Source organism: Lolium perenne, chromosome 2, assembly GCF_019359855.2.
Source record: "Lolium perenne isolate Kyuss_39 chromosome 2, Kyuss_2.0, whole genome shotgun sequence".
In the NCBI taxonomy this organism is placed as follows: domain Eukaryota; kingdom Viridiplantae; phylum Streptophyta; class Magnoliopsida; order Poales; family Poaceae; genus Lolium; species Lolium perenne.
The window spans coordinates 234907439-234925675 of NC_067245.2; the positions used below are offsets into that span (position 1 = coordinate 234907439).

Consider the following 18237-nt stretch of genomic DNA (forward strand, 5'->3'; position numbering starts at 1 on the left):
CTCGCCTAGTAAGCTTGTTCCTCCCCGCCACCAATCCACCCTGCCTCCGCTTCGCTCCTCCATTCGCCACTGCCACAAGTGCCTTTCCCCTCACCACCTTGTCGCCGCCTGCCGGGACCCATTTTGCTGCCGCTGTTCTCGTCACTCCAGCCACCGGGAAACACGCATGTAAGCTCCCTCCCTTCCTCCTCTCTGCTCCTACGTCCACGTCTTCTCCTTTTTCTCTTTCTCCCTCTCAGACCCCTGTTTCTTCTTGTGCTAGATCCCTCATGGACATCGTCGGGGATGAGCTCGTCGGGGCCGGCAATGTTGCTCGCCTTTTCTGCGCCCTTTGCTTTGCCTCTGATCACAGCCGCTCCACCTGCCTCCTGGTGGTGCCAGCTGTTACGGTACTTGCGGCCGACGCCGAAGAAGCCGAGGAGGAAGAAGAGGACCCGAAGGAGCTGGTGTTTGAGGACGGTGCCGACGACGACGTCGATGCCTTGCCGGTTGTGGAAGCCGAGGGCTTTGCTCTTGCGGTTAACATCGTGGAGGCCAAGGAGGAAGAAGAGGACCCGGAGGAGCTCGTGTTTGAGAGTGACGCCAGCGGCGATGTTGATGCAGTACCGGCTGTGGAGGCCGATGGTTTCATTCCCCTCCAAGTTGGGAGATGAAGGTTCGAGTGAAAACTCAGCCCTGACTATGGTAGGTGCCGGCGTTGGCAGCGATCCTGGACGTCGTGCCCCTCCTTAGAGGCATCGCCGTGGGGCTCCTACCTCCCTTGCCATGAAGGTTTCGCGCTCTCCAGGTGAAAACCCAAGTTCCTGCCTCTGCCGAAGCGGGCGATGGCGTCGGTTTCCGTCGCTTCCTCCTTGGAGGCGTCGTCTTGGAGGGCACAATCTTGTTGGGCAGCAATGCTTCATTTGCAGACCAGTGTCATCGTGCCAGCGGGGTTTGGGGATGTCGAGGTGGCGGCCTCGAACAAGATTCGAAACGTGGTGCGGCTGCAACTTTATGGTCCATTGTTGCGACTTGTCGCGGCTTGGGTGGTAACCTTGGCCGTGCGGGCGGCAGGGTAGTCGGCTCGTCCTCATGCGTCCTAGCAAGGATAGTCGGATTTTATGTCGAGGCAGCGACTCCGGTTGAGTTGGTCTGCCTCCGGTTGAGTTGGTGTGATGTCCGTGGTCTGTAGCCGACTGCTCTGGCTAGCTTGGGCTATGGGTTGCTGGTTCGTGTGACATTACAGCTCGAGAGTGAGCTGCGCTACGTTGGGGCAGTGGCCACGAAAGTTGATCGTCTCGGTTGATCACGCAGGGCGCGACGGAGCAACGGAATGCCAACCCCGAGTGTTGGACGATGAGGTGACTCGGGACTTCCAACAGGAGGCTTGTGAGGCAACGATATTGGTGATGAGCAAGGTTTGGTAGCAACGAGATCATGTTAACCGGCTCGCGTGTTGGTCTTCCAAATATGTGAAGTCGAAGCTGTCTTATTTAGTAGTTTAAGTTTTTCGATAAGGATAATTAATTCGATCGTTGTTGTCGGACTCTATTACGTATGAATTTATGACCACATTCTCCATAGGTCCCTCTTAGATCTTCTTTCTCCAATCTTGGATTAGGGAAGGAGATAGAAGGTTGTCCTTCTCGTCACAGATCTTGCGCATCTCCCACCTTCAGTATCGGAGCCGCCGGCCTCTTCTCACAGTGCCATATGTTCAGCATAGGCCCGACTTGAGCTTCTTATTTGTGTAGCTTGGTAGCCAGGATGGCCGGTTGTGCCCCACACACACGGTGTGGGCTTGGCCTGTTGTTGTAGGTTCTCCTAAAAACTACACATTCGGCACATTCTGCTTATTAATGGAGGCAAAGGTTTTTTAAAAAAAAGTATATGCACATAAAGTGACGAACTGGAGTATAAACCATACTAGTCGCATACGCAGTTTACCTGATAAGGTACACGTACACCCACGGTGCACCACACACCACAAGTCACAGGACCGCCAGACTATGGTGCTGCTGGCTACTTACTACTACATTACCACTGCATTATGCAGCATCACACTTCAGTTCGTCTAGTTTATTCACGAGTTATATTAAATATATATATCTAGGTTACTACTAGGCAGCAGCACTCCAACCGGATGAACGCAGGAGGCCATCACTGGTCCTTCTCCCTGGACAGAAGGTTCATGGCCACACGCTTAATGATGCTTCCTTCGTCGTCCTTCCCGAGAACCTCCCTCACATCTGTGTCATCATTGAAACCCTAAAGGAATAAGAGTTAAGAAGGGCCTCAAATTGAGGGAGATTTTTGCTATACACAGCTTCAGTAATGGTTACGTACCAGTTCCTTCAGCTCCGCAAGGAGTGGATCCCACTCATGGAAGCCGCACAGATCATCGACGGACTTCTGGAGGTCATATTCGTTCTGCCTAAGTACCTCCTTATTCAGATCAGCCTGCCTGAAGCCCATCTCTGCCAGCTCCCTCAAAAGCTTTTCCTCCATGTCGTTGAAGGTTTCATCAGGTGAAGGTGCAGCAGGCACGCTAACAGGAACTTCACCTGAGTTAACAGGAGTAGCAGCAGGTAGAGGTGCGGGCACACTGATAGGATTTGGCAGTGCAGCGGCCTCAGGTGGAGGCACACCAGCAGGCGTCACTACAGCTCCAGTAGATGAAGTGTCAGGATCAGTGATGGGCACTTGAACCGGTTCAACTGCTGCAGGTGCAAAGGGCATAACACTTCCAACAGCTTTGGATCCTTTGTGTTGGTGAGATCTAAGTGCACTATAAATATCTCTAAAAGTGGTTTTGTCTTCATCGTCAGTGTCAGAGTCTGATGCAGAATCTGTCCATACTGTGGTGATGCCTTCTGCAGGCAAGTTCAAGTTTATGGTTGGAGTTTGCTTACTGCCACTGGTCTGTATACGCTGTTCCACCTGCACATGAATATAGCATGCAAACGATCAAATATAAAAACAAACGACACAAGCCACTAACAGAAGAGAACTCTACGGGCTAATAAGGCCTATTAGCCCGTACCATGAAAGGCTTCAATGTTGTAGAGTTGTCGTCTGCAGCCAAGCTCAAGTTTATTGCAGCACTATCATTCTTACCACTGGTTTGAACAGGCTTTTCCACCTGCGCGCGATTTCAGAATGCAAACATTCGTAAGAAAAGAAGTAATATGGCAGAAGGGCAGGATCAAGTAAGGGCAGAGTAAAAACCTGAATAAGAACCCAAACTTGCTGACCAAACTTCAGTAGATCCGGCGATGTCAATCTCCAGTACGATATGTACCTGCCAGGTTTTGCAGGCGCAACAAAATCCACACAAACATCGATTTCTCCACCCGTGGGAAACCCGAACTCTGAAATCTGAGAAGTTCATGCGCAAGTTAAATCTTTCCTGTGGTCTTGAGATGCATAATGTCATCTCACATTCACAACAAATTAGAAAATAAATTATATGCATAGAGTTTGATAGTATTTGTTAGTACGTACCCCTAATTTGACTGAGCTCTGGCGAGCAAACTGATCCCCGCCAATCCAGGTAAGTTGGGTCCCGGAAGGCCATGCAGTAGACCCACTGTTACGCATGCACCAAATCTTACGAAATGGAGTTGATGGCGCCATTACTGTTCCATCAGGTACAGTGAGATCCTTGATGAAGCAGCAGTCAAGTTGGAGCCTCAAGGTCTGAGAATGGTAAAACAAAAGCAAATTGAAATTATTATGTTACTACCTCACTTGAACCATCTAATCATGAGCATGAATACACTGATATGATCACCTTATCAATGCCTCTCAATCTTTCGCTTACTAGCATTGGCTTGTCTATTCTGGTGTATTCAGCCTCATTGCCAGCGAGAGAGAAGCAGTTAATACATAAATCATAGTCGTCTTTGCTGAAAGCGAAGAAAAGAAAGGATGTTAAGAGAACATCTTTTTCCGGAACACGGTTCTAACTTTAACTAAAACCACAAATACTTACACAATGGACTTGTAGCGAGGGCCAACAATAGGTGTGATCCCACAGCCATCACATTCTATCCATTTATGAACTGTGGGCTGTGTGATGCTATCATAAGCGCTGCTGGCAAAACCGCATGAGCCAAGTGAGTTGGCGTCTTGATTAAACCCATATGGATGGGTACTGAACTTCAATGGATTTTGGTCATAGAACTTCAATGAATTGCGGTCATAGGCAAGTGGATGAGTGAATCTTGCCTCAAAACTACCATTCTTCTTTCCATTCCATCCAGGAGTTGTAAATGATGGGTTTGTAATTGGAATGTACACAGAGCCTCTAGGCGGTGGGAATACTGAATGCTCCGCATTGACCTTTCCATTAGATTCAACAGTCGGAACTGAATTGTACACGGGGCCTCTACGTGGAGGGAATAATGAATGCTCCCAATTGACCTTTCCAATAGATTCAACAGTTGGAACTGAATTGTACACGAGGCCTCTAGGCGGAGGGAATACTGAATGCTCCCCACTGATCTTTCCATTGGATTCAACATTCGGAACTGGACAGTCCATTTTACGCAAATCATCATTGATCTTCGTATACATGTTCCGTTCATATTCAGCAGCAGAACCTAGAGTAGGAACACCATGAGCCATGTAAGGAACAGGTGGCACCGAAGAAGATACAACAGATTTACCCCTAACCTGGGCATGAGATTTACCCTTACTTTGGGCATCAGTTCTTTTTTTGCGAGGAAAGATCAATTTTCCACCAGAAATACCTAAAACAGATGGATTCTCAGTTGAAGTATATCCTGATGCCTGCCCAACTTGAGATTTGGCTTCCTCTGCTAGCACGCTCTCAAGACCAAGTGCTTTAGTGTGTTGCGCGTCAATAGTTGCAAGTTCAGATAAAGGACTATTAATTAGCATTTGCCTCACATGCGGTAGATGATCACTTGAGGAGCCAGGTGAACTGTCCGTAAGACCACTGGTAGGTTGCACGCTGCTCCTGGGTGCTATCAGTTCAGCAATTCGATCCAGCAACTGAGCCGATGGTGGTCCCGATGATGCAGCTTTAGAATGCAGCTCATGGGATAGTTTTGCAAGGGCAGCAGGAACTTGCTCTGGTACAAATTTCAACGCATCATCAATAGCTGATTTCACCTGAGCCAGTTGCTCTACCATAGCTGACATCGAAGATCTGGAATCTGAGGCCTGCTGCTTGGCCCCTGCACTGCTGCTGTTCAACTGAACATCAATCCTGAGAGGGTTCAGCTTCTGACTAATAGCAGCGTCACGTAAGTCATCATCATCATCCAGCATGACTGTATCCCCGTCATCATCAGTATATGTGAGAACAAATTCATCACTGGGACTGAACTTAAAAGCATTTGCAATCTTGGACCGAAGGGCGGCGAGATCATGATCAAAGTGTGAACCATTCACAGATGCGTTGAACCGCTTGAGAGTGCCACCATACTTGACCTGAAACATAAAGCAGGGGTAAACCAGAAAGCCACATGAAAAAATGTAGGACTGGAAAGTGCATACTGCTTTTTTTTTTGCAGGGAAAATACATACTGCTGGTTAAGAGCAACCCTATAAGTGGCAGAGGTAACCAGGGTATGTTGTTCCAGTCCTGTATTTCGTTTTGTTGGAAGACGATGCATGCGGAAAGTCACACTACCACAGCTAAGATAACTATGTATGCAGGTCGATGCCACAAAGACAGAAAGATTTCCCTTCAATGCTATTAAATTTCCTACTCAAGAAGTCATCAGAAATCGAGAGTAACTTTCTAAATGTATATAGAGGTACTTTACTGTCAAATACGAACACGAAGTAGTATCTTACTACAGGCAGAAATAAGCCTACAGTTACCTGAATTTAGAACAGTAACCGCGAACCCGTTACTGAAATTTTACCCATGCTTTTACAATGGCGCCGGATCAAAGCGATCTGATCTCAGATACGATCATCCATAAGCAAAATCCGTACTACTTTCGACAGGCAGGTTGGCTGGTCATCCGCTACGGCTCCATCTCAAACGAGGTGGGGAGGAGGGAGGTCCCCGGTGCCTGTATCGAGAACGATCGCGACTGCACAGAACTTAATCTACTAGCAAACTAAACAACTCTCCACGAGCACCGCCCAGATCGCACCGAAATCTCGCAATCCGCAAAACCCCTCCTCCACCCGCGGCGAGGAAAACCCCGAACCCTACGCGAGAAGGGGAAAAAACCGCGGCAGCACTACCCAGTACCCTCCCAACCCTCCCCGATCAAACATCATCGGAACATAAACAGCGGAGCGCCAGGGCAGGGGAGAGGTTACCTTGATGACGAGATCGCGGACGTCGTCGCGGACAGGCATCCCGAACACGCGGACCGACGGAGTCACGTTCCGTCGAGACATCGCGAGGCGAGCCCGCGGCGGCGGCGGCGGCGGAAGCTGCCGGAACCCTAGGTCGGCGAAGCGGCCGGAGTCCCTTTGCTGCTCGATCGGAGCTGTGCAGTGCGTCGGCGGTGGCGGTGGCAGTGGTGGGGTTTGGGGTAGGGACCTGGTGTTGGGTGTGATGTGACGGGGAAGAAGAGAAGAGGCCTCGCCGATTTATTTATTTATCGAGGCCTTGCTCCGTTACCTTCGAGGCTTCGACGGGAAGGCAGAGGAGAAGTTGCGTCTTTTCGGGGTAACTTCCGGGTTATTACGCGGAGGTCTCCGTGGTCCAGCTGGACCCTACGCGTCGGTGAAGGGGCATGCGGGACACGTCACGGCTTCTTCTGTGTGGGGTTTGGCGTGTGCAATTTCGGGGTTGTTCGGGGGGGAGACTGCGCTTTTTGGTCGTAAAATATCGTCCTCCCGTGGGGTGAGAGGTTGGATATGGACTGGAATATATTAGTGTTTCTTTAGTTAGTCGGTTATGATATAATAATGCTTCGTGTCCGTTACGTGGGAGTACAACATACTACCATGATGAACTCGCTTCCTAGGAGGGATCAACCATCGGCCACTGATCTGTGGGACTCACTATGTGCTTTTAGTCTTAACTCTGGTAACCCAAACATTATTATTATACAATAGTAGTATAATTAAAAACTGATATCTTGGAATGGGATACACGTACATCCCTCCGTGTCATGCAAGTTCCAACTTGGAAAAAAACTTACCCAAAAAGTTGGGTCCATGTTCTTTTTATTTTGCATTGATGGACGTGTCGCAGGAGAACGGGACAAGGCACCGGACGGGCGGACGGAGAAGAGCGGACTGGGCGGAGAACCGTAGTGCGGACATGAAAAAAATCATTTCCATAAAAAATTCACCGATCAACGAAATTCCTAAAGTTTGTAAATTATTTCATAAATTAACAAATTTTTATTCGAGCTTGAAAAACTGAACTCATTCTAATAGATATAAACAAATATATTATTGTGCTGTATCATATTTTCAAAGAACCTGGATTGACCATTGTAGTCATCGTGTTTGTCTCATGTTAATTTCTTAGTGAAGCTATACATGTTAGCACAAAAAAATCTTTTAAGTTCAAAAAAAAAAAGCACAAAAAAATCTTTATTTTAGCACAAAAGTAAAATTGAGAAAAAAAACATGAAAGTACCGCCCTAGAAGACAACTCTTGTTTCACGGAAAGGCATTGGTAGGTTCTCTAGTCATGAAGTTCAAACAAATGAAATATTTTGAGCGAAATTTCCAAATGTTGCCGACCCACGAAGCTCGTGAAATTTTAAACCCCATGCACAGGTGTTGGTCGTGCTCGAGCCTGTGCCATCTTCATAGAGTGCTCTGCGCCATCTTCTTAGGGGCAGGGCTGCTGATACTAGCTCTGCGGTGGATCTCATGAACCTTTTCAGTTTGAACTAGCGCGGGTTTGCTTCACCTGAACCCGCAATGTGTGGCCCATAGCCCTGCACTGCTCGCCCGCAGGTTCGCTACGAGGGGCATCGTGCCACTTAAATGAATCCTGCCTAAATCTAACTTCTAGTTCATTTTGGCATTCTAGTGTCAATTTTGGTCTTAAATTGCAATATAAAAGTTCAATGAACTATATATGGGGTTTAAGCGGATCTCATTTGACATCGTACCCCTCGACATTTCAGCTGGGTCGTCTATGTGGTTATTGTCAAAGTGCCAAAATTTTGCTAACCAAATCGAGATAAGTTTTGGTAACAAAAGAAATCTGCATTTGCAACATATTCAAAATAAGATAGGCATATTTTTGGTAAATACACTAACATGTGGCGCCAACCTTTCATTTAGGTGTTCATGCAAGCAATCGTGCATGACTATTTTAGGTAGCTTACTTTTGGCCTGGTTTTAGCTTCGGGCAATGTTTTTTTAGCTTCAGGCAATGTTCGAAGCCGGCGTTCCACACGAATTTCGCACTACTCATATGAGAGGATTCATTTTTCGTGTAGTATATTTCTTCGAATTTCGATGTACTCCTAGAGTCCTAGTATATATTTGAGAGGAAAATTCATTTTCCATATCACCTAGGGAAAGAATCGTTCTACAGAACAAGGAAACATGCGCCAACCTTTTCTTTAGTAAATCCATCAACCAAACAACAGGTCTAAAAAAAACAGGTCTCAAGTTGTACTAACTAGCAACAGGCGCAACCCAATGTGTCAAGTCCTACTAGCACACTGAGAATTCTCAGAAAAAAAAAAAAAACTACCTCGCTGATGCAACCCAAGGGCCAAGGCCGAAAGAGATGCCGGGATCGTATAGGCTTCGTACATTCCTCGGAGAAGCCCAGCTAGCAAGGCGAGAAAAGCAAACGGGCATTCAGTTCACGTCACTCGTCAGGCCACAGGGACTGCACGAGCTCGGCGTAGCACGCGAAGACGACGGCCAGTGCCAGACCGAACAGCGCCGCCCCGACGACCACCGGCGTGGTCCCGGCCACCCACAGCGCCATGCTCACCATGAGCGCCATGGCGAACGACCACAGCAGCACCTGCCCGCCCGCGGCGCGCGCCCACGCGAGCAGCCGCCGTGGTGCGCCATCCTTCTCCTCCTCGTCCGGGAGCGCGCACAGCGCCAGCAGCGACGTGAGCACGACGAAGCTCAGCAGCTGCGACGCGGACACGGCCAGGAGCAGGTACTCCTCCCGCGCCACCAGCTGCGCCGCGAACAGGGCGCCGGTGGCGAGGACGACCAGCGCGAGCGTCCGCGCCGCCGTCGGCGACGCGCAGGAGCACCCCTTGGCCTTGCAGCAGGCCGAAGGCGTCTCCTGATCCGCTGCCGCGGGGAGCAGCAGCGGCTGCTGCTTCTCCATGTCGGGATCCGACCCGTCTGTCTCTGATCTGGCTCCCATCGCGTACGCGTGATGCCAATGGTTCGTGTCGCGCCCACAAATCCGTGCAGGCAAAATTGCTGAACTGGATGGAGTTTATAAAAGACGAGACGCTGCCTGCTATGATCCCATCCAAGTATTTTTTTGTTGTTGTTGCACAAGCTGATAAGCTCCGGGCGCGGCAAAACCAAGAAAGACATATAAAAGTAAGCCGGACCAAGCTTGAACGGCGAGCGGGCTTTACAAGATTGCAAGAATGTGCATATGTCTGAGTATCTTAGGTAGCTATACGAAGGTACCACATCGAGAGCAGTTTAGCATGTTTTTTCGTCTCGAACAAAGTCCGTCTGATTTGAACCACTTTCGTAGTTTCTTCTCTCCGAGGCTGTTGCGGCCGCCTCGGTTCAACCTCGCCTAAGTCGAAACCAGTGATCAAGCCCTCCTTCTAAATCGGATAATCAGTCCATCATGGCACGCACCAAGAAAATAACTGAAAGCCTAAACTGATGCATAAAGAAGTGCAATATATGTTAAAACTCTCCACATGTAAGAATCCACCATGCCTGAAAACCATACAACAAGTAGCAAGCTAGCAAGAATGTTAATGGCACGCGATAAGGCATAACACGACAACAACGCACACCACCACAACAACATCGCCACAAGCTCGCAACAACAACAAGCCAATATCAAAGTCACCACAGAACTACTCACATTGCCCATCCAGCCAAGAGGCAAGGAGGCGTCAATGAATTTGTAGCATTTGGGACACAACGGTACAATAGGATTGCTCCGATGATTTCGCACATATAGCCTGGGAGAAAGGCAGGCCAAGGGAGGATCTAGCCTCCACAAGTGGAAGGCGCCGGACTAAAACTAAACTAAGGGGTTGCCACGACGATATTGCGATGAATATACATTGCACCCTCGAGACACCACGTCATGGAGGAGAGGTTCATGGAATCGCTTGAGGAGTCTAGGTGTATACGTGAGTGTTTAAATTTTTTACTACCCGTTGTCAACATTTTGCTGAGTTGTTAGGTAATTTGTTATTATCGGGATTACAATAATGCATGTCCTGGTAACCCTAAAACTCTCAAACTATTAACACTTGACTTAGTTACTTATACTATGTCTACTGTTCAAAAACTAGGCCAATTATGCGATTACTCGGCTAATTAACCGCTACTAGGGGTCTGGCCGTGTCGATTACCATTAATCGCTTGTGTTAATTCTTTAGCCTGATTAATCAATCTGAAAGTCCAATTACTAGGTATGTTCCCGATTAACTACTACACTTGATCAAAAAAGATATAAAATTTTCAATGCATATCACTAGTACAGGCACTACCCCTCCCCAAGAAAGAGTAGGTCTTGCGAAGCTACTGCTTGATTGCAGCCTCCAGTAGCTCAATTTCCACCGTCGCCAACTAGTTCCTTGACCTCTCAGACCAGTTACTCATAGTTGTTGACGAGGATATCCCATCTATTAATACAAACGATGTACCTACAACCATACAAATACAAGGACCAATCACTCGAGTTCGTGCCAAACAACTTAATTATCATGTACTTTCGTTTCTTGAAACTATTCCTCACATACATGAGAATATGATGCTGCCTAAATCAAATATATTTGTTACCTTTAGGAATGATGGACCTAGCATGGATGAGGAGGACAAGCATTGGAGCATGATCACACATGGAGGAGATGGCAACAAATATTAGAGGATTGAAGATGACGCCACAAGTGGAGATTTCAGAACTTTGAAGCCACCATAAGAAGAGATGAAGAAATGGACGAAATATAGAGTTTCACACTTCATAATTTCGTTCATAGCATAATATGGTGCTGCGCAACCTTTAGTTTTGGGCCAGGCCCACTTTTTAGAGTCTGTATTGAAGGGGGGAAAGCCTTCTAGGATTAGGTTCGGCCACCATACGTATGGCTGGACGAAACCCCACCTTTTCCTCCTTTAAATATCCCCATAGCCGTCACGTTTAGACTGGGCTTTTGATTAGACTAAAAGCTAACCATTGCTGCAACTCTCGTGTTTCTTTTGAGGCCAACGCCCAGAACAAGACCAACTATTCGGAATCCCACCTTTTCAATAAAGCTTTCATCTATATCCGTAATATCCGGATTGCATCATTAGTTCTTATTTGTTCTCGATTTAAGGTAGGAATTAAGACCCTCGCTGGTCAGGTTGATCGTGCATCCGCAAGATCAGTAACTCCCAAAGATTGTCCTAGCGATTGCATTGGCGCACGAGATTTGCACGTGTAGTCGGATCGTCAAGCACGAACTCCACCAACAAATCGACGTTATCATACTCTTATCGAAAGATCGACCACCTTTGTCCTATCAAATGGTATCAGATTTCAGGTTGCTCGGTGAGATTTTACTGTTTTCCTAGTGTAGATTGCATCTGCCATCATACCATAAACCACGAAAAAACCAAAAAAATACAGTTATGGTTTAGATCATATCATCCCATATACCCCCTGCCACGTCTTTGCATTGTCTTTTTAGTTTTGCATAATTGAATTTGTGTCTGCATCTTCGTGTCGAGTTGCTGGTCTTAGTGTCTAGTTCCTTTAGAGTTTCTAGTTCTGTTCATATTAGTCATTGTAAGGGTACATTGCCCCTATGTGTGGTTTTGGTAATTAATGACAACCCCTATGGACTAATGTTTTCATTGAGTTTATATGAAGGAATATTCCATAGGTACTACTTGCTCTCCATGTGTTGGATTCAAGTATGGATGCCATGAAGATAAAGATATACCTTGTGTATTGGCATCAAGATCATCGGTATGAAGATATATATGTGATATGATCAAGAAGAAGAAATGAAGATGGAGTTCTTATGTGGAACTCAATATTAGCCATGCTCTATCTTAAGTGAGTATGAGAAGATACAAGGTTGAGTTGGGCAAGTTCAAGATGAGCATCTTGAGTGGATCACATGCTTGAAGCTTGCCGTCCATTTGGTGATAATGGACATGTGAAGATGTGCATCAATGAAGCTTTCCCATCATAGTGTATGGGGGAGCATTTATGAGTATACACGAAGCGACAATGATCAAGTGATGCATTCCGGCTTGAGTGGAGCGTGAAGTGTTATCATCAAGATCAAGCGGGATGCGCAAGGCAAAGGTATGACCTTGATAGGTTTTCCTTTTACCGGTCTCGAGGTGGTTGATGGGAGACCGGATTATAGGATAGATAGCCGCACTATTAAGAGGGGCTTTCGGTTGGGTAACTTGATCACATCGTCTTAGGGAGCTCAATCCTTGCATGCGTTGCATATTCTTATTGCTTCTTGGTATTTCTCGGTGTGAGGTTCTTGAGCTTGTTGCTAGCTTTACAACAAGCCCAAGTTCATCGAAAACGGAGTTCGCATGCATCTTCTATTGCGTTTTCGAGGTTGGGTGATTTTACCGGTTATTCATGATATAAGGTTCTACCTTTTATATTCATGATAAAATCGCCTCCTACAGATTCTTGTGTTTTCACTTTCTATAGGATAGCATTTGTTGTTATCTTTCAAACAAAACTGGTTTCATTCAATTTGGAGTTCGGGAGTATTCGCTACTAAAGAAAAAGGAAAAAGGAAAAAGAATAAAAAGAAAAGAAAAGAAAAAAGAAAAAGGGGGAGAGGCTGCCGGCCGGCCGCCCGGCCTGCCGGGCCGAGCGCCGGCCCACCCGGCCAGATCCGGCCTGGCCGCTTGAGCCATCCGGGGCCGCATCCAGGGGCCTTCCCGGTCCGGTCCGGCCACGGGCCCGGCAGCCACCGGCCCGCCCGGCTCCCGCCCGGCCAGGCCGGCCTCCCGCCCGGATGGGCCTCAAATGCCCCGGCGGCCCACCTACCCCTGTGCGCTCCCTTGCCTATCCGCCGCCCGAGCAGCACAGCCCCGCCGCTCTGCTGGGCCGACCGGCCGGCTGAGCCGCCGGCCGCCTCAGCCGAATCCGGTCAGCCTGACGGCTTGGCCACTTTTTAGAGCTGTTTTTTGCCCGTTTTTCTTGTCTTTTTCCCCCCAACAGTTTTATTTGCTCCTAGCTATAAATAGACCCTTCTTCCACCTTGAGCAACTAGTTCTTCCTATTCTCTCACCTCCATTGTTGCTATTTGAAGAACTTGCTCTCCCCCTTGATTCCTCCAACCATTCTTGCTCATATTTGAGGATTTGAGAGAGGAGATCTAGATCTACACTTCCACCAAACCATTTCTTCTCTAAGTGAGGGAATCTCTTGGGATCTAGATCTTGGAGTCTTTGGTTGACTTTCCCCTTGTTCTTCCTCTCCAATCTCATCCTAGCATTCGTTGCTTTGGTGGGATTTGAGTGTGAAGGACTTGAACACCTCCGGTGTTCTTGCTTTGCATCATTGCATAGTGTTGAGCTCTCCACCATGATTTGTTCGAGTGAGAGACCGTGAGCTTGTTACTCTTGGAGGGTGACCTCCTAGTTGGCTTGGTGATTGGTGCTCCGGTGATCTCTTCAAGAAGATTGTGAAGAGGCCCGGGCTTCTCCTTCGTGGAGCTTGTGAAGTGGTTGTGGAGCTTGCCATCTCCGGAGCGGAGGAAAAGCTAACCATAAGGAAAGGGCCACGATCCTTCGTGGGTGTGGTTCGGAGAATAGGGTGAGCCTTCGTGGCGCGGGGAATCCTTCGTGGGACCTCCACTCCTCCAAACGTGACGTACCTTGTTGCAAAGCAAGGGAACACGGGAATACATCCTCGTCTCCGCGTGCCTCGGTTATTTCTATACCCGAGCTCTCTTTCCTTGTGATAGCCATCGTGCTTGAAGTACATATATCTTGCTATCACTTGTGCTACATATATCTTGTGCCTATCTAGCTTAGCTCTAGTTGCTATTGTTACACTTAGTTGAGCTTTGCATATTTAGGGTTTGTGCTTGTAAACTAAACGATAGTTTAATTCCGCATTCTTACAAGACAAATCCGCAAGAGTTTGTAATTGCCTATTCACCCCCCCTCTAGGCGACATCTCGATCTTTCAATTGGTATCAGAGCAAGGTCTCTCCTTGTTTAAGGCTTCACCGCCTTGAGAGTAAAGATGTCGGCTAGTATAGTGCACAATGACACAATTGTCTTTAATGGCACAAATTATCTTTTGTGGAGAAATTGCTTGCTTTGTAAGCTTCGGACCTTGTGTCCACATATAGAGCAATTTCTAGATGTCGGTTTTTCTCCTCCGATGGATTCTCAAAATCTATCTTTAGAGGATGAGAAAAACTTACATCTTGAAGCTCAAGTATCTAATGAGCTTTTATTCTCTTTGAGACCCGATTTTCGTAGGTTCTTGATATATATAAAGCGAAAATCGTCTCATGAGATGTGGATCAAGCTTAAGGAAATGTTTGGTGGATCCACTTCTCAATTGGTCGGTGGTGACTCCGAGGAGCTCTCTTCCCCTTCACATCATGAAGAGCTCCAAGTTGCTTCCACCTCCGGTCGTGATGATATATCATCTTCTTCCACTTCACCAACGTGTTGCAAGACACAAGGTAATGATATGGTGAGTGGTGAGGGAAATTGCAATGTTGATATTGTGCTCAATAGTGATGACTCTTCATCTCTATCTCATTGCAATGTTTCCTCTTTGGACTTAAACACATCTTGCATTGAAAATAATCTACATGCTTGTGTTGATAGTCCTTGCATATCATGTGTAAATTGCTTACATAGATCTCTTGAGGATATGCTTGCCTTGTCTTGCTCCCATAATCAAAATGTTTCTATTTCCTCTAGTTGCTTGTTGACTAACATTGTAGAGAAAACCGAACACTCTATGGATCAAGACATGATTTCAAATGAGGATTCAAGAATATCTTCATCTTCATCCTCCGGTATGCACATGTGCCTTATGGCAAATGGACCAAAGGTATCTCCTACTTTGACTCCTAACACACCCTCTAATGATGAGAGTGATGATGATGATAATGATAAAGAACATAATATCTTGGTGCATGATATGGCAATGGTATATGCTTCTCTTCGTGGTAATAAAGAAGCTCGTGCTTATCTCGAACACTCTATGGATACCTTGAATAAATATAGGGAAACCATAGTGGAGTTGGAGTCCCATGTTGAAAATGGGGAAATGAGATTCACTCTCCTCAAGCATGAGCTAAAAGATGAGAAGCATGCTAATTTCATGCTTACACAAAAAATTGAATCTTATATGCATGAAAATGAGAAAACTATTGTTGATGCTTGTGCTACTAACTCTAATTCTTGTGAAGCATCGACCTTAAAGGAGAATGTTGAGCTAAGGGCTCAACTTGAGTTGCTAACTAGCAATTATAGGGAATTGGAAGAAAGTCATAAAAAGCTCTCAAGCTCTCATGATGATCTTCTAATTTCCTATGATGGGCTAAAGTTAGCTCATGAGGCAAGTATCACTAAGGTAACATCTTGTGAGCCTCATATGGATGTTAGCACAATCTCTACTACAAATGTTATATTGCCATGTGCTAGTCCTTGTAATCCATCTAGTCAAACTAGTGATACACCTTGTGTTGGATTACTCACTTTGCCTTGTTGCTCTAACAATGAAGCTTCTACTTCCTCTAGTACTTGTATTTCTACTAACCATGTAGAGGAAATAAGAGAGCTCGAGGCTCAAGTCCTTTCTTTGAAGAAAGACTTGGAAAAGCGTCATGAAGGGAAAACCGCACTTGACAAGATGCTAAGTGTGCAACAATCCCCCAATGACAAAAGTGGACTTGGATTCAACTCCAATAACAAGAACAAGTCCAAGAGCAAGAGCAACAAGAAGAAGGGCCAAGACAAAGTCAAGAATCCGGCCAAGTTAGTTTGCTTCAAGTGCAAGGTTGAAGGGCATCATGTTAGATCATGCCCATTGAAGAAGAAGAAGCACTTGAGTGAGAAACAACAAGGGAAACGGCCACAAGGTCAAGGTCAAGCTCATGCTCGACCTCAAGTTGAAGATAGGGCACTTCCCAAGAAGAATCAAGATATAGTTCCCCAAGAGAAGAAATCAATAAAGAAGAGAAAGGGGAACACTTGCTACTTATGTCGTGAGAAGGGGCACTTTGCTTCTTCTTGCTTAGGTGGTACCTTATCTAACCCTATAATTGTTGATGATGATTATTCTCTAGGGAAGGATAAGGATGGCAATGTGTTTGCCAAGTTTGTTGGAACTCAAAGTGGTCTCAAGAAAAGGACCATTTGGGTTGTCAAGCCTATTGTGATTAACCTCTTAGGACCCAACTTAGTTGGGGACTAACAATCTCAAACTTGATCAATAGGTACAAGTGGAGGTCATTGGAGACTTGGCTACTTCATGAAGAATTAAGGGATCTTCATATATTATATTTTTACCAAGCCAAGTCATATGGATTATCATCTATATCTTATATCCAATGTTCCTCTTTGCGGTAACTTATACTTCAACTCTTCATGTTTATTGTAAGTTACTTGCCCCTTTGCATGTTTGGTTTTGTACCAAATATGTGTATGTATGTGTTGTGTCTTACTTGCCTATATTGTGTATTCAAGTATGTTTGTTTGACTCATCATATACTTGTGTATTGTTTTGAGCCTAATGCATCTTGATGATATCTTATTTGGCTCTCTTTTAAGTGATTAATGGAACATCCCATTTTGGGGGAGTAATATGCTTTGTGCATCTCTCTTTCTTTAAAAAGTGTGTATATGAGTACCACCACTTAGTATTGATATTGCAAGATTATCCAGTCACTATGTGGTGTGTCATACTCATGAGAAATTCAAATTCTAAATATCCATTAATCATCTCTAGTTGAATTTTAGTTGCCTCTTATTTAGAAGATATGTTTTATCACATTATGGGGGAGTAATATGTTTTATACATATCACAAGCCTAGAAAATGTGAACATATGAGGTTATGCCACTTAGAGTTGATGCTCTTAATTATCTTGTTCCTAGGTGGCATGTTTGCTCAAACAAGCTCCATTCCTAATAAAAATATTTTATTACTCATCTTATGGGTTCTTGTTTGAGTAATAAATTCTTGGTACGGTTTTCCTCAAATACATATCTCTATATCTTATTTGGGACACCGATTGCTTCAAGTTATTCTAATCATTGACGTGCTTGATTGTTTGACTAGTTGAAGCTATCAAGAATCTTCATCCGTGCATAGTGCTTAATTCTATATACTTATCCTATGCCTTTTATTGTGAAGTTGATCCTTACTATCTTTGTCAATTCACCACCGGAAATTATTTCCAATATACTCATTGTCTTTGACAATTGATAACCTTATATGTGGTTGAATTTATGGATCACCTTCACCTTGGATTGCTTCTTATTGCGTTATTTTATTTCCAACAAATCCTTGTAGCTCCCATATGTCTTCCTTGTCCCTTTGAAAAATCTTTTGATAAATTCTCTTGATTCATATCAAGTGTTTGTTTTGGAAGACAAACCTTTTCCTTACGGTACATTGTGCCATTGTGAAAAGTGTATAGGGTTTGGTTTATTTTGTTTGAACCTTGCTCTTTGGGGGAGTTTGCTATCTCATTCTTTCTTACATGATTTATTTGCTTGAATGAGATAAATCCTTGAGCATGTTTGCTTTATTTCATCCTTTATGCTCAATGGTTTCTTCTTAGTTCATTTGTTGAACTTTGTTGAACAAATCTTTTGAGATTTGCTTCTTAGATATAACTTGGACAACAAATTTGTTTTGTGGCACCTCTATGCCTTATCTAATTCTTTTGGTGTTTTGTCCAAAGTATATCTTTCTTGGATCTTTAAAGGTTTTGGTGCATGCTTATATGTAATTTGTTTATACTTGTAGCATGCTTGCTTTCTTTTGATCCATTATGTAGGATATACTCCATCAAATCCTAAATGGCTAAGATGTGCATGAAATTCAAATTTCATCTAAATATGCACATGTTTATATGGAGTGTGTCCTATATATTGTGGTTAGTCTA

General features: G+C 45.3%; 2 protein-coding genes across 3 annotated transcripts; both read right to left on the bottom strand.

The window, feature by feature from the left end:
* Positions 1–1881: 1881 nt before the first annotated feature.
* LOC127335257 (protein NBR1 homolog) lies at positions 1882–6566 on the bottom strand. 2 transcript variants are annotated; one of them, XM_051361874.2, is made up of 8 exons: positions 6289–6566; positions 3974–5439; positions 3773–3887; positions 3484–3678; positions 3208–3357; positions 3023–3121; positions 2326–2919; positions 1882–2228 (listed from the first exon to the last, which is right to left on the bottom strand). In XM_051361874.2, exons 1-8 carry the CDS (start codon positions 6367–6369, stop codon positions 2223–2225), a joined length of 2706 nt encoding a protein of 901 aa, XP_051217834.1. In that variant the 5' UTR covers positions 6370–6566; the 3' UTR covers positions 1882–2222. The 2 variants fall into 2 exon arrangements, with proteins under 2 accessions (XP_051217834.1, XP_051217833.1); XM_051361873.2 differs by having other exon boundaries at positions 1882–2247.
* A 2188-nt stretch (positions 6567–8754) lies between these two features.
* LOC139835291 (uncharacterized) lies at positions 8755–9286 on the bottom strand. Its single transcript, XM_071825176.1, has one exon. The coding sequence runs from the start codon at positions 9284–9286 to the stop codon at positions 8765–8767; it is 522 nt and encodes a 173-aa protein (XP_071681277.1). The 3' UTR covers positions 8755–8764.
* Positions 9287–18237: the final 8951 nt, after the last annotated feature.

Excerpts from the sequence above, each read along its gene's own strand:
- LOC139835291 (XM_071825176.1), bottom strand. The coding sequence starts at position 9,286 with ATGGGAGCCAGATCAGAGACAGACGGGTCGGATCCCGACATGGAGAAG.
- LOC127335257 (XM_051361873.2), bottom strand. The coding sequence starts at position 6,369 with ATGTCTCGACGGAACGTGACTCCGTCGGTCCGCGTGTTCGGGATGCCT. Across the intron at positions 3,358-3,483 it reads AGAGCTCAGTCAAATTAGGG|ATTTCAGAGTTCGGGTTTCC; the intron begins GTACGTACTAAC and ends TGAACTTCTCAG. Across the intron at positions 2,920-3,022 it reads CAACATTGAAGCCTTTCATG|GTGGAACAGCGTATACAGAC; the intron begins GTACGGGCTAAT and ends ATTCATGTGCAG.